Below are 14,799 nucleotides of genomic sequence, written 5' to 3'. Positions count from 1 at the left end.
ATATATATTATTATATGTAAAAAGTGTTTAATAAATGATAAACTAACAAAAAAATATATTTGTATCAATAATGTAAAATGTAGCTATTAAGAGAAATGTCAGTTTAGAATGAGAGGCTTTAGTGTAAACGATAGACAAACCATCAATTTTTCATATACAAAAAAATATAGACCAGAACACGCGTTAGCCTATTAATTATTGTTTAAAGTCTGTTTTTAATTGTCAAAAAAGAATAATGTAAAATGTATCAAAGTCATGCATATTCCAATTATAATCTGGATTTGAACTTTGAATCAACAGGCCATTTGGTACGTCTTTATTTTACATTTTTGATGGTCATCCAACAGATTAATTGATCAAGTTAATTCGTTAATTAAAATATTTAACCCCATGTGGGCTATATTATATGTGACTAGTAAGCCGTTACGATAAACAAGTTTGTTGAGCTGATCAGATGTATTTCAACAATGGTGTCTATTAGTTGTTCTACAACCAAGTGTAATACGGGGGATGTTGGAAATGTAACTGAAAATAGTTAATGGCCCACTAAAATGTTGTGTCCATACAATAAGCAGGTAGTTTGGGCGTGTGGGAAACACTGGTGTAAGATTCTCAAACAAGATCGAGCCCTGCTATACCATAACCAAAAAGTATATTCGAATTGTCCCTGTTGACTTTATTTGTATTATTCAAAAAAGCTTTAGCTACTGAATTAATTCTCTATGAAGATGGCATTTAAAGCATCCACTGTGGGTCGATATTGTCATCATAAAAACGTTTTATGTTTAAAAGAAGCAAGTTGATATTAATAACTCTACCGAATAAAACTTGTCTTTGATCGACGAACCATTTCGTGTTTTCAACCGGCTCAGTGGTGCGGCAGGTGAGTCAAGTTTTCAATTAAAGAGTGAAAGTGTATCCCTTCCTATGAAGAAATAAAAATAATTGTTAGGTCAATTAATGTAAAATACATGGGTCACATAACTAGGTTATGAACATGGATATAAAAGTCCCACAATTCAATTCTAAAGGTAATGACGACTGTGAGTGGTTGCCTACAAGGGAATGCAATCATTATAATGATGGCAATGACAGCCTCACTGCAGAGGGCTATAGCATATTACAGTTTTGAATAAACAAATGACTTACGATAGTCACTCAAATTAAATCAATATACATACTCGTTTAGTCTGGATACATTTTCTTTGTGGTGAAAGATCGAATTAGATTGAAAAACATGTTTATTTTCAAATCCCTGTCGGCCCTAAATGTGGCGCTCCCGCCTGTTATATCTAAGTGAAAGGTGCTCTTCGTATTGACCTTAATTCCCACATCCCAGGATCCCAGCGGAGCCAGTATCCTCCGGCAGACATGATTAGCCTACAGTACCTAATGATAGGTTAAGGCTTAAGGCTTCTGCCAAGATCACCTTATGGAGTCCATGAGTGTGCAGTAATTGGCGCAGGTTAATTAGCCCATATTCCATTTAATCTCCAGCTGAAATAACATTTAGGCTATTATGAACAAGGCATATGGAGTGTCCTATATTTAACACTTGCTTCTATAAACATGCAGTAGCTAAATATATATTTAAGCCTGTTAGATAATACGTATCTGCATGAATAATTGAGGATTAAGGAGAGTAGGTCGATATGAGTAGGTATGGGGGCATTATCTGTAAAACTGGGGCAAATTTGGGTAAGGAGTGCACGCCAACGATTGTTGCTATGAATAAATGATGATAGTTTTCAACAATCCGTTAGACTTTGTTGAACTGGCGGGGGTAGGGAACTGGACCGCGGCCCCACTGACTAGGGTCAATGAGATGAGAGTCACAACGAAGAGCAAATTTCTACAAATAGATGGATGGACGAATGAATGAATGAATGAATCAACGAACGCGAAGAGTGAAGTGAGGGAATTGACCATGACCAGGGGTTGGGGGCGAGGGGGATCGGTTTAGTTTTTAAGGCTGGAAGACTTTTTGCCTTGGCTATGTGACGCGGGAATATGAGGGACTCTGACAGGTCTTAAACGGTCTGGCGCCAAGACCTCAGTCCTCAGGATAAATATAGCCAAGGAGCAGTTACACAGAGAAAGAGAGATGGAAGGGGAATGATGGAAGGGGAATGATGAAAAGAATCAAGGGACATGTAGAGCAGATTTATAACAGCATATGGTATGGCAGGGGGACAAACATCTTGTATCCGATACATTTTAAATAATTTGTGTTTTTTTACTCGATATGCTCTCTCATATAAAGTGTAGGTCCTACACCACATATCCAGGCAATTTTGGCAGGCTATACGCAGCTGGCACATTTGGTTCCTTGGAAGTTGTGAGAACTTATGTTTTAGGTTTCACATTGGTTGTGGAAAGGAAGCCATATGTTTTCTGACCTGTAAAATTGAACTTTTCTTTAAATGTTCCGAGAACAAAAGTAAACATTTTGCGTGTTCGATATATTTTTTAGGTTGCTATCCATTTGTTTTTTGTATGCTGTTCGTTGTATGCCATTTTAATATTTGAGAATTAACCAATGATATTAGGCCACTCTTGGCCATGATTACAGACACCTGTGTGTCTTTTGACACTCTATAAACGAGTCATCCCGCAGTGTTTGTGATTATATCCTGATGAAGACAGCTTGGCTGTCGAAACATTGGATATTACATTTTTGCATCTGGGCTCCTAGAGTGTGCATCTCTCCTTTATTTTAAAGTTTCCTACTCCGCCAGCCAGCACCTCGCCTAAATAGGTGTGTGTTTATTTTTCTTCTAGATTGAAAGTTTTCTTAACATTCTTTGAACAAGTTGAGAACATTACTTTAAATAGAGCCATGAGGAAACCTGTAGGAAATATTACACTGAAGTACAGAAATTCTCACAGAAGAATGTTGTTTCTTAAAAAAACTAAAGTTTTCTGAACTATTTGAGAACATTCTGTCAAACCAGCTGGAGAATGCTCCTAGAACATTACCAAAATGGAAATGAAATGTAAACCATTTTTGAACTTTTAGGAAATGTTTTGTTAAAGTAATGAAATTACTTTTTTTTTCAAGTTCCTTAAATGTGCTGAGAATGTTCCATAGCCAAGCAACTATCCTGCACCATTCCCAGAAAGTTGTGGGAAGGTTGCATGCAAAAATAACCATAAGACAATCCTGCTCTCGCCAAGCTCTGAGAAACATATTGTTCTCAGAACGTTATGTGCTAGCTGGGTAGACTATAGCACTAGTGACTTAATTCGGTCATGTGAACAAATACAAATTGACACACTCATTTCGCTCAACATGATAAATTATTTAGGTTGAAGTTAAAGTTAAAAACAAAAGTTAAGATACAAAGGTCCATGTGCACTCACCGAGCTAACATATAGGCCTATATGCTAGGCCTATATAAAACCACAACATCAACTAGGCCTATATGCGCATAGGCTTACTGTGGAACCCCTAAAACAAATAAATTGAGCATAATGTCTGCCTTGGTTTATGTAATTAGTTGAATGATATATATACATAGGAAATCATTATCTGTCTCCGTGTGGGTTTAAACCTTTTGCATTCCAAAGACTTAAAATATGGAGTAGCAGTAGTCTATATGTAGCCTACCAAATGTGTTACTAAAAATATAATATTTGCAAAATAGTGTTTTTTCTGTTACTTTATTTCAGCAATTGCGGTCAGAATGTACACTAATTGGCTATTACCATTGCTCAAACAGCCTTAAGTACAACGTTCTTGATCGGGGAATTGCAGACACAAACACTCAGAATTGGCCTCGTGATTGTGTGGGTTACATTGGTAGGCATAAACTATAGGTGTTGGGACCTTACCATCAACCAACTCTATAGGCATATGATATTCACTGTAAAAATATGAATCGTAATAAAGTATTGGCCTAATGGTTGTCATGGTTGTATTATTTTTGTTCCTTCTGCAAATGACGAAGTTTCTTTAACATTCGAACTTGACTGGTCGAAAAGCCTAGCATTTAGTGAATGAATCATGTGAAATTATATTCCACAGTTTAAGTAGGCTATGAATGTTTGCCATGGAAACATGTCACAAGAAAGTAGGCCTATATCCACCTTCAACAAGAAAAGATACAGTCTATAAAATCAAATCAAATCAACAATGCCTTTCACTTACCTCACCTTATTGTTTAGTCTATTAGTCTATGATTGGTCTAGCCTCACTATTGCCGTGTTAATGTTGGTTTTATAACTAACCCGATGTTGTGCTTCTCAATGGCAAAAGTCCGCGGGCCATTCTGGTGGTTTTTTTTTTTAGTTCTACAAGGTTATGGAATACAAAACTACTAAATACCAAACACCTTTCAGTGGACTCATCCAGACACACCATTATCGACACCTACGGTGTGTAGGCCTACGTTCCATACTCCAGTTCTTCTCCCCTAATCGATTGAATGATCTGTAAATGTCATATAATGTAAATACAATTGCAGCATACCACTGAAAATGTATTGTTAAAAGTTAAAACAATGTTTAGTAATATATTACGTGGGACTACATGTTTTCAAAATAAGATAATCATATCATTTTCTTCAATACAAACAAGTGACAATTCGTTCAAAATTAGATAAAATGCTAAACAGAAAGAAAATAAGCAAGAAAATATAATGTGAAAACATATTGCATTATAGCGTTTATGAGGGTAAAATTAGGAAGAGTCTCACCATTGTGACAGAGGTCCGGTGTATTCAGCTGAAGTTTGAATGTTTTAAACTGGGTTTGAGTCTGGGAAACTCTTCATTCATTCATTAAGAATCTGCATTGGAATAAATAATTATAGCCAAACTATCGCCGATATGTGGCAAGTGCAGGAAATCCGAAGTTAAAGATCTACCATGGGCTGCAGCCTTAGAGGGAATGCAGAGGGGATTGGAGCACGCTGTTTGAAGATTTGGGTTTAAATATGAAGTGACAGGAAAGGGTTCTTGTTGTGGGACGCCAGCAGACTGGCGCCAAGCGCTCCTTAACAAACGTAGTCCAACTCAATCAAGGATCAGCACAAGGACTTCTTAAAGGTATACACAATGGTATTTCGAGAAAGTTATATTGCTACACAGGAATCACACACAACCTTTGGTACCCGATAGTATGAAGTTTGACAATATCACCCGGTTGCATCTTGCAAAATGCACGTGCCATGTCTGATGAGCAGTAGCCTATTGAGATTCCCTACAAACGTTCTCGCATAGCCTACCATTGTCTACACATGAACCCTTTCCGCTATAAATAATATGATATGCTATGGTTTCGAATAGTCAATCATTTTTCTGTCATTTTTGCATACATTTTACATTTAATGTATGGTACAGAACTTAGGGTATAATGGTATAAAAGTGGGGTATAATGCTTCCGTAGTTTTGAAATAATAATGCAAAATAGAAGGCCTATCCTTATCTTAAATCCATCTGTTTTGAAGATGTAAGACATTCCGTTCAATTGAATAACTCCTGAATAACTCATCCAAGATATAAGGAGTTAGCCTCCGCTCAGTTTTAACCGGATGTAGCTCTTCAAATCTCTCTTCTTTCTCACTTCTTTTTGTTGATATGGCATCTGGAGGAAATTTTCGACAACAGGGATATGGTTCCATGAAACTAATGTATTTACTTGTAAATTATAGGCTAAATGTCTAGCTGTTAAATTAATAAATGTTTAAGTTTTGATAGGCACATATCAATAGATGGTTATGAATGTTAACATAGACTAGCATAACGTTATAAAAGTGCAACAAACAGCGCAGCAAAACACGCCAAATGTAGAAGTATTTTAAAAACACAACCGAATTCTAAACCAGGTATCATGGCGTTGTGTAGTAGCCTAGTCTGTTGACCAGCCAGCGCAGAGAGACATTCGTTTCTAGGCCTACAAAATGTTTTGTATGAATAAAAGCTGGTGTTTTATAAGCTCAATCATTAGTATAAATACCATTATTTCAAGTGAGGCTTTCCTGAACGAATAATTTGAAGCTGTCGATATTCGAGATAGGATGTATAGTCAAGATCTTGCGTGGAGTGAATGCTTCACAAAACGACTAAGCAGACGGAGGATCCGTCCTCTTCACCAGCCATGCAGCAAAAGCGAGCTGGTGTTCCATTCGAAGTTTGGGGGAGGGATGTCCAGATCTTTACTCAGTCATTGGTTCATATTTTATTCTATTAACATGTTTCTTGCAACTAATGCTTCCGACACCTTTTAGCCCCCCCTACCGATCTTGGCCGGAGCTGTCGAAACCACGCCTATAGGGCTCCACAATTGGTCCACAAAGCGTAAAATCGGCAATCAAGCGGGCTTGGCTCATTAGTGTCGGGACCCAGGGAGGAGGGACATGTAAAGACAGTCACAATTCCAAAGTGGTCAGAGCAAGACGTCTCAATTCGAACTCAGTGCATAGAACTATATCCGAGTAAAGAGTGATTTTATTTTTCCGAAAGTTACTTGAGTGGATAAGAAGTGAAGCCCAGCTCTGCTCTCGAAGTGCCGATGCCGTCTTTTTGACGGATATTATCACGGTGCTGTGTGGGAACAGAGCATCAGGAGTAGCAGTGCACTCATTTCCTCCCTCGGTCTGTTGGAGACGTCTGAGATCCATTCGCTCTTGTTTACGCACGCGAAACTACTTTTATATTTCTGCTCAAATACGACATCTGTCTTTTGGATACACACACCAATACTTCTACTGAGAGTGGACATAATATCATATAATCATTTTACATCGATTTTTTGGATGCACCGATGAGAGATCCAGTTTACACAGGGACTGCCATGGCTTATCACCCTTTCCACGCTCACCGGCCGGCCGACTTTCCTATGTCAGCCTTCCTTGCAGCTGCACAGCCTTCCTTCTTTCATGGACTTACGCTGTCTCACGGCGCTCTTTCCAAACCCCTAACCGACCATGCTCTCTCTGGAGCCGCGGAAGCGGGACTCCACGCGGCGTTGGGTCATCACCACCAAGCAGCTCATCTCCGCTCGCTCAAGAGCTTGGAGCCGGAGGAAGAGGTGGAGGACGACCCAAAAGTCACTCTGGAGGCCAAAGATTTATGGGACCAATTTCACAAAATAGGAACCGAGATGGTTATTACGAAATCAGGAAGGTAAGGACCTTTATGTACTGTTACGTGTGCATATTATAGGCGATCTTATAACCATGCACTTATAACCATGTAAGTTAATTTTATTAGGAAATGGTCATAAATGTCATACATACATACATACATACATACATACATACATACATACATACATACATACGAGTGATGTAGTATATATATATATATATATATATATATATATATATATAATTGTATAAACACTAGACTATGGCATAGTGTTTATACATTGGGCCTATAGAGGTGGGGCAAACATGAGAAATAGACTAATTACCAAATTCAATCTATCAATCAACCAATGCATTCATGTGTCGAAACAAATGTGTTTGAAGAGGGAAAATGTTAAGTGGTTTGGTTAGGTTATAGAACTTTTGTGTTGAATTCAAAGGCCTAGCCTTAGAAGTCTTGGTGTAGCCTACATCCCGCTTGGTTTCCTCAGTGTTTTTGATCATCGTTATTACTCTCGTTTTACTCTATTGCAGGAGGATGTTTCCCCCATTCAAAGTCCGCGTCAATGGCGTTGATAAGAAAGCCAAGTATATCCTCCTTATGGATATAGTCTCTGCTGACGACTGCCGCTACAAGTTCCACAACTCGCGTTGGATGGTAGCTGGGAAAGCCGACCCGGAGATGCCCAAACGAATGTATATCCATCCGGACAGCCCTGCCACAGGAGAGCAGTGGATGGCGAAGCCTGTTGCTTTTAATAAACTGAAGTTGACGAATAATATATCGGATAAGCATGGATTTGTAAGTATTTTGTTGATTTAATTTGATGATGTGTCGATGAAAGATATGAATTAGGCTTTTTAGTAAAACTAACCTCGGCTATTGAAAAGGTTTCATTGGAGATATTCCTACCAGGCCATGTTGTAGACGCAATCAATCAATGCATATTATAATGACGTACGTATGCCTAGAATAATACATATGTAATGTCGTTGAAGGGTATAACATCAGTTTATCCGTTTTTTAACCTTTATTGATAAACAACAACAATGCCTAGAATATCACACAAATATGTGTTGCACTGTATTAATCCACCATGCATCTCCAAAATCCCTTTTAAGGCTCAGCAACAGCGGTTGAGATTTTTTTTTTTTTTAAGTATTACATTCGTGGTATGTTTTGGTGCGTGTCAAAGTATGGGATGAAATCAAGTATAGCGTAGAACCATGTCAAAGACAAGAGGGCATACTTGTGTTGATTTTGTGAGCCTCTTCAGGGGACCTTATGCGTCTAGTTCAACCTTTTTTAGTACGACGCTATGCATTGAGCTCAAGAGGAAAATGCATAATGTTTGATCCCAACGTGTTTCATTTAAGTGCAATTTGGACAGTAATATTGCAAGAAGGACACGTGGAAATGTTAGCAGATACTCGCTCAATGCTTACATTCAAGAGAAATAACAACAAAGTATCACATATGCTTTCCAATGGGTTATTTCCCATGTCGCCATATAGGCCAGTGCTCTGAATATGATTTGAAAACAGTTTTGATTTGACAGTATTGTGATAAAGTCATTCAGTTATTGATGCCTGCTATTGTCGTTTTTCTCATGTCTAGTGCAGGTTATGCAAATCCAAATTATGCAAGCATTACAAGAGCTGTGTTAATTTCATAACCATGTTTAGGCTATGCCTTTATGAAAAGTTCTTGACACATTTTAAGATATGTTGCAAATGGTGTAAAACATTTTTAGAAAAGTTATATAAATGCATGAATCCCACGTATCCGTGTTATATAGGCCTGGCAACATGTAATAACAACAGCAATAGGCGAATGATAAGATATAATCATAATTGTGATACATTCTTACAAATAACAAGTTCCACAATAGAAGCAGGATGGGAGACACATACTCCGCCCCAATGCAAAACATTCTCGTCAGTCTTTATTGTCAGCAAACTCTCGAAATAGATGACCAACTTTTGTCATAGGCCTACGTTTGTTAAGTAAAATCATGGTTTAAGGAAATCATCGGCCTTTACAAATTAATAATGGATAATTAAACACGGTGCGTGTCTTTCTTTACTGGAATGTATACATTTCCTGCCATAACACAATAATATATTGGCATCATCTCAGTTCAAACCAAAACGTTTGATCAGCATGATCACCTTATAACATATTTGATGTTTCTTTGCATTCTCAGACTATCCTGAATTCGATGCATAAATACCAACCCAGGTTTCATATCGTGAGGGCCAACGACATTCTGAAGCTCCCTTACAGCACCTTCCGCACATATGTTTTTCCAGAGACACATTTTATCGGTGTCACTGCATATCAGAATGACAAGGTAAGCTTCACTAGAAAGTGTGTGTGTGTGTGTGTGCGTGTTGTTTCATGGTTTCACAGTTCTCAAAAATCTAATTATAATGGGGATATCATATTTTTTAAACATTTGTTCCAGTCTGTTATCTGGACTTCGTTGGAATTTTTACTTATTAACCTATATTATGTTGATGTTAATTAGAATACATGTTGAAAGTGGCCTGGTGGCTTGATGGTAAGCTTGTTTAAAGTTTATGATACAGAGTCACAATCGATTAGAAGGCACTTGTCTTCACAATGTCCTCAGGCATGGAGACTCCAAAGCGGTTCTGAACAATCAAAGCATGAAATCCACAAAGGCAAAGCATTAAACAGCTTGGAAAGACTCAAAAGGACAGACGAAAATTAATATATGAACGGAGGGTATTGTTCCTAAATGAACCAGGCCACTTAGGCCAGTATAGGTGTGCAATGAATTATTAAAAAGTAGCATTCAGTATTTGAGAAAATTACATAAGCGTATACTATTCAGAAATGTTAGGCATATAACTTTCCTTTAAGAATAACTATGAATAATTGATCAGCTTTAGTAATTACACGTCATCAACAGAGATGCTTGTCTTGCCTCTCCAGAGTGCACGAGCTAACAAACGCAGCAGTCCCCAGCACCACACACTTGCTATTGTCACTTACAATTAATATTCCATCAATAACGCCTGTTGAATCAATGGCATTACTATTATTTGTGGTAGTAGGCCAAGCAATTTAAGAATAGTTCCATGGTGCTTTTCCATGTAATGCATTTTCCTATTTTAAGGATACCATTGTTGATTGCCATGCACTCTCGTTTTCTCTACAGATCACACAGCTCAAAATTGATCACAACCCCTTTGCCAAAGGGTTCAGAGACACGGGAAATGGACGACGAGAAAAGAGGTATTTTATTTTCTTCTATGTGGAATTGAGAAAAATATTACCCTGAAAATATGATCATGAGTTGAAATAAATGTCTCATTAGGACAACACTAATTAGCAGACCGAGCAATACTGTGTAGTCGACTGCTTGCATGATCAAAACTTATTCAATCACACAATACAGATGCATTAACTAATCTCAGTTCGGTCTGCAGGAAGCAGTTAACCCTTCCATCGCTGCGCATGTATGAAAACCGGGAACTCAAAGGGGACCGGGACTGTGCCGACTCCGATGACTCCTCCTGTGAACAAACCACTGGAAGGGATTCGGTTCATTCTACGCTGGGACCTGTTACCAGTCCACTGAGGTTCAACCGAACCAGTCGAGGTAAGTCTTTTCATTAAGCACGTGTTTCCATTAATTTGCATGTCCACTAATTGGTCATTTTGTAGATGTCAGTAATTTAAGGCTTGACAAATAAAAATGGGCACAAACCAGAAGGTGTGTTGTTATTATGTGTCATTAAGCTGAGCAGAATGTTTTCTGGGTGATTTACAATTGGATGAGAAAATAACTATATTTGTTAGAGAATATAAGAAGAAAAAAGAACAGAGGATAAATGGAGAAATATGCGTGCTGTGTGATCTTAGTTGCGATAGGCTATTGGTTTAGGGACAAGTTATAAACCTTCGGTAGAACAGGAATAACAATAGCATACAGGATTATGTCTTTATCCACCCAATGCTATTTCACGTATCCAGGGGCACAACTTTGGTTTTAGAAGTGAGAGGGACATAACATTTATTTAAAAATTTTAATTTGTTTTATTCAGTGGGATAAACACTCCAAACGGCCTACCCGTCCCCTTGGAGGCGTACGCATGGTCCTAACGCAAACCATTGCCTCGTTCTGTATCACATTCAAATAATAAAACGGGGGGTTAAAATGAAATTTCAGAATGTGGGGGGACATGTTTTCCCTGTCCCAAGTGAAAGTTGCGCCCTGCACGTATCCATTGCTCTATAAAACATGTAGGTTAGGCCTCGTGCATCAGTGTGGCAAATGCGCCATCTACTGACAGGTTCATAAAAAATTCAGTCCCTTGATTACTGTAGCATGCATGGCATTTAGATCTTTATTCGATAGTTACGCATTAGATAAGCAACCAAGCACTAAATTATGGCCTAGTTCAACTGCGGAAACTTTATAGAACGACTTTAAACAAAACGTATGCCAATCTTACCAATTAACCATGCATTGTTATGCGCAGAAGAGAAGTGGTTAGGAAATTAATGTTAGCACAAAATCACGACTCCTTCCTTGAAATTATATATACGATAATGCCACGCATGTGTTGGTTGTGATTTTAAATGGTAGCACACTGGAAGCTATGCGCAGGCTACTCACATAGCCTATAGTTATTTTTGCTTTGCGTCATTTGAGTAGCCTATAAATTACTGTAGGGGTTTTAATCACATTATGTTATTTTCTATAATTTCATTTCGATATTTTAATGGAAGTGTGGAATAATGTTTTACAGACGACAAGAACTGCACTGATAGCGATCAGGAGCTTGACCCACAAGAGGAGCGCTCCATCGCAGCCAGCAGCCCCCGGCCTGAACCAACCTCTCCTTTCAGTCCTAAAGGCGATGACAGCGTGAGAGATAGGCCGCTGCTGGAAAAGAAGAGCGACTACCTGGATTCAAGGAAAGAGTGCGATTCTGTATTCAGTATTCGAAATCTTGAAAAGGACAAGTTAGATCATAAGCACCGCCAAGAGACGGAACCTACAAAGAATGACACGGAAAGTGAGGGCATCAGTGGGGTGAACAATGGGTTTTCTCCTCTGATGGTACAGACGGAGAGCCCATCACACTTCAGCGCGAGTCACCTGCAGAGTCTGGCCCTTTCCGGGTTGCACAGTCAACAGTTCTTTAACCCTTTGAATATGGGACAAATGTTGTTCCACCCCGGACAGTTTTCGATGGCACCAGGGGCATTCTCCAACATGGGGATGGGGCATCTGTTGGCCTCTATGTCCGGAGCTAATGGTCTGGAAAACGGAGGTCTCTCCTCTCAAAGTGCGGGCCCTAGTCCCTTCCCGTTCCACCTGTCACAGCACATGCTAGCGTCTCAGGTAAACATTTACTTCAACTCTAATATAAGCTACAGAGGCTACATGGCCTAATAATAGTAATATCTTCTTAACAACAAATTAGCCTACATTATGTAGCCTATGTCAATCAAATGAATTTATAAAGCCCTTCTTACATCAGCTGATGTCACAAAGTGCTGTATAGAAACCCAGCCTAAAACCCCAAACAGCAAGCAATGCAGGTGTAGAAGCACATTTATTTTTATTTTTTATTTTTTTATTCAGTGAGATAAACACTCCAAACGACCTACCCGACCTCTCGGAGGCTACGCATGGTCCTAAAGCAAACCATTGCCTCGTTTTGTATCACATTCCAATAATAAAACTGGGGTGATAAACACTATAGTCTATTCCTACACGTTTTCCTTCACAAACTTCTGCAATTAAAACATATTTTTAGAATCACTTTCAAGTGCATTCATAATAAATTATTTCAGTAATCCTATGATCAATTTAATGTAGGTTTATGACTATATAGTTTCACTAGAGAATGACTAAAGGCTACTTTATTGGGCTATTCGAAACAAAATTGGGATCTTGTGCATGCTTTTTTCGATTTAATTGAGAACATGACAATATTCCTTTTTTATTATGAATAGACATAGGCCTACGTTTTGTAATCGTATTAGATGAGAATATTTTAATAGCCTATACCACAGTTGTCGTCTTAACATCATAGACAGAGAGACATACATGCAACTACGAATCCAAGAAGTACGACAGGCCTGGAATTCTGTTTGTATAGCATTTGTACATGTATAATAACGCCATTGTTTTTTCAACACAGGGAATTTCGATTCCACCTTTTGGAGGACTGTTCCCGTATCCATACAACTACATGGCAGCTGCTGCTGCGGCCTCGGCCTTCCCCAACTGCACCGCAGCCTCCACATTGGGCAGAAACCATTTCCTTACCACCTCCCGACAACGGCTGCGATTCAACCCATATCAGATGCCCACGTCTGTTCCTCCAAGCACCAACCTGCTCACCACAGGGCTGCCGGGCAGTTTAAACGCAGCATCCGACCTGTCCAAATCAGGCAGCAGAGAAACAAGTCCTGTATCCGAGCACCACAGCCAGAAAGCGTCCAGCCAGAGCACGGCATCCCCCAAGACATCTGTGAAGGATTCCACTAACGAACTGATAAATATACAGAGGCTGGTCAGAGGACTGGAAAAACACAGAGAAATGTCTCCTGCCATTGACTCTCAAAAGTGACGAAAACCACCTGTTTAATCAAGGTGTCTTTAACGTCATTATGTCGGATTATATACACAGTTGTGCTGAGAGTTAGATGGGCGGGTGATGTGGGCTGAAGAAATGACCAACAAGGGAGTTCATCAAATGAGATACAATATTGGTGATATAGATCCCTTGTTTTAACGTCAATGTATAACTGTGTATGGAGAAAATATAGCCCCCTAAAGGAAACATATGATGTTGGGGCGGTTCGGTAGACTATTGATAAGGAAAAAGCTACATCCCAAAAATGCATTACAATATATGTCAAACCGGACGGAAAGTGAGACGCCCGGTTAAACTGATTTCTGAAGCTGTTTTGGAAAAACGTTCGTAACTCATATATGAACGATTGATCTGATTGAATTATTTATGTTTCCAAGATCCTGTAAGTATCAAATAATACGCAACTTGTTATTAATTTATTCAAATCTGTACATTGGCGTGTATATACTACTTAGATTTCAACTTGTTGCATTTATAATTTCCCTTTTTACATGGAAATATAGGCTATTGTACATTAACACTATTTAGCGCTTGTTGTTACGAAACCGAATGAGTTTCAAATGTTTGTGATGCATTGCTGTTTATCCTGCCAGTGAGATGATATATGAAGGAAATGCCTGCCACCTGCATACCTTTTTCATATGCTGTTGATGAAACATTGTTATGCGATATAACGCACAGCACTGTGCAATTGGCAGGGAAAACTCAGGTTTCTTTTTCACCAGCACTGAAGACTATCAGAGGTAGCTGAATTGGCATCTTTTGTGCTGGTTTATTCGGGTAAATTAATATGCTTTTGTGGAGTTCCTCACACTTTAAATAAACATGTGTCCTTCAGATGTTGTTTTGTATCGTTTGCGTTATTTGATTTGTGTATTGTTGAGCTTGCCTCGTGAAATAAGATATTTGAAAGTCTCGATTAAATTCAAACGTAATGCCTTTAGGTTTCAGTTGTTTTGACATGACACGTTTGATCAAAATCAAAGTTGTGTAATCCGTTTTTCTGTAAAGGAAAACATTACAACTTTTAATATTATGCCTTCTGTTATGAGTTAGCCTAG

At 38.7% G+C, this 14,799-nt stretch overlaps 1 protein-coding gene across 2 annotated transcripts; it reads left to right on the top strand.

The window, feature by feature from the left end:
- Positions 1-6,324: 6,324 nt before the first annotated feature.
- LOC118391363 (T-box transcription factor TBX2b-like) lies at positions 6,325-14,577 on the top strand. 2 transcript variants are annotated; one of them, XM_035782698.2, is made up of 7 exons: positions 6,325-7,127; positions 7,625-7,892; positions 9,298-9,444; positions 10,279-10,355; positions 10,550-10,722; positions 11,876-12,474; positions 13,280-14,577. In XM_035782698.2, exons 1-7 carry the CDS (start codon positions 6,766-6,768, stop codon positions 13,709-13,711), a joined length of 2,058 nt encoding a protein of 685 aa, XP_035638591.1. In that variant the 5' UTR covers positions 6,325-6,765; the 3' UTR covers positions 13,712-14,577. The 2 variants fall into 2 exon arrangements, with proteins under 2 accessions (XP_035638591.1, XP_035638590.1); XM_035782697.2 differs by having other exon boundaries at positions 10,538-10,722.
- The last annotated feature ends 222 nt before the right edge of the window (positions 14,578-14,799 follow it).

Source organism: Oncorhynchus keta, unplaced genomic scaffold (assembly GCF_023373465.1).
Source record: "Oncorhynchus keta strain PuntledgeMale-10-30-2019 unplaced genomic scaffold, Oket_V2 Un_contig_23109_pilon_pilon, whole genome shotgun sequence".
Classification (NCBI taxonomy): Eukaryota; Metazoa; Chordata; class Actinopteri; order Salmoniformes; family Salmonidae; genus Oncorhynchus; species Oncorhynchus keta.
Note: the sequence above shows the minus strand (reverse complement) of the source record. Positions and strands in the feature narration are given on the sequence as shown.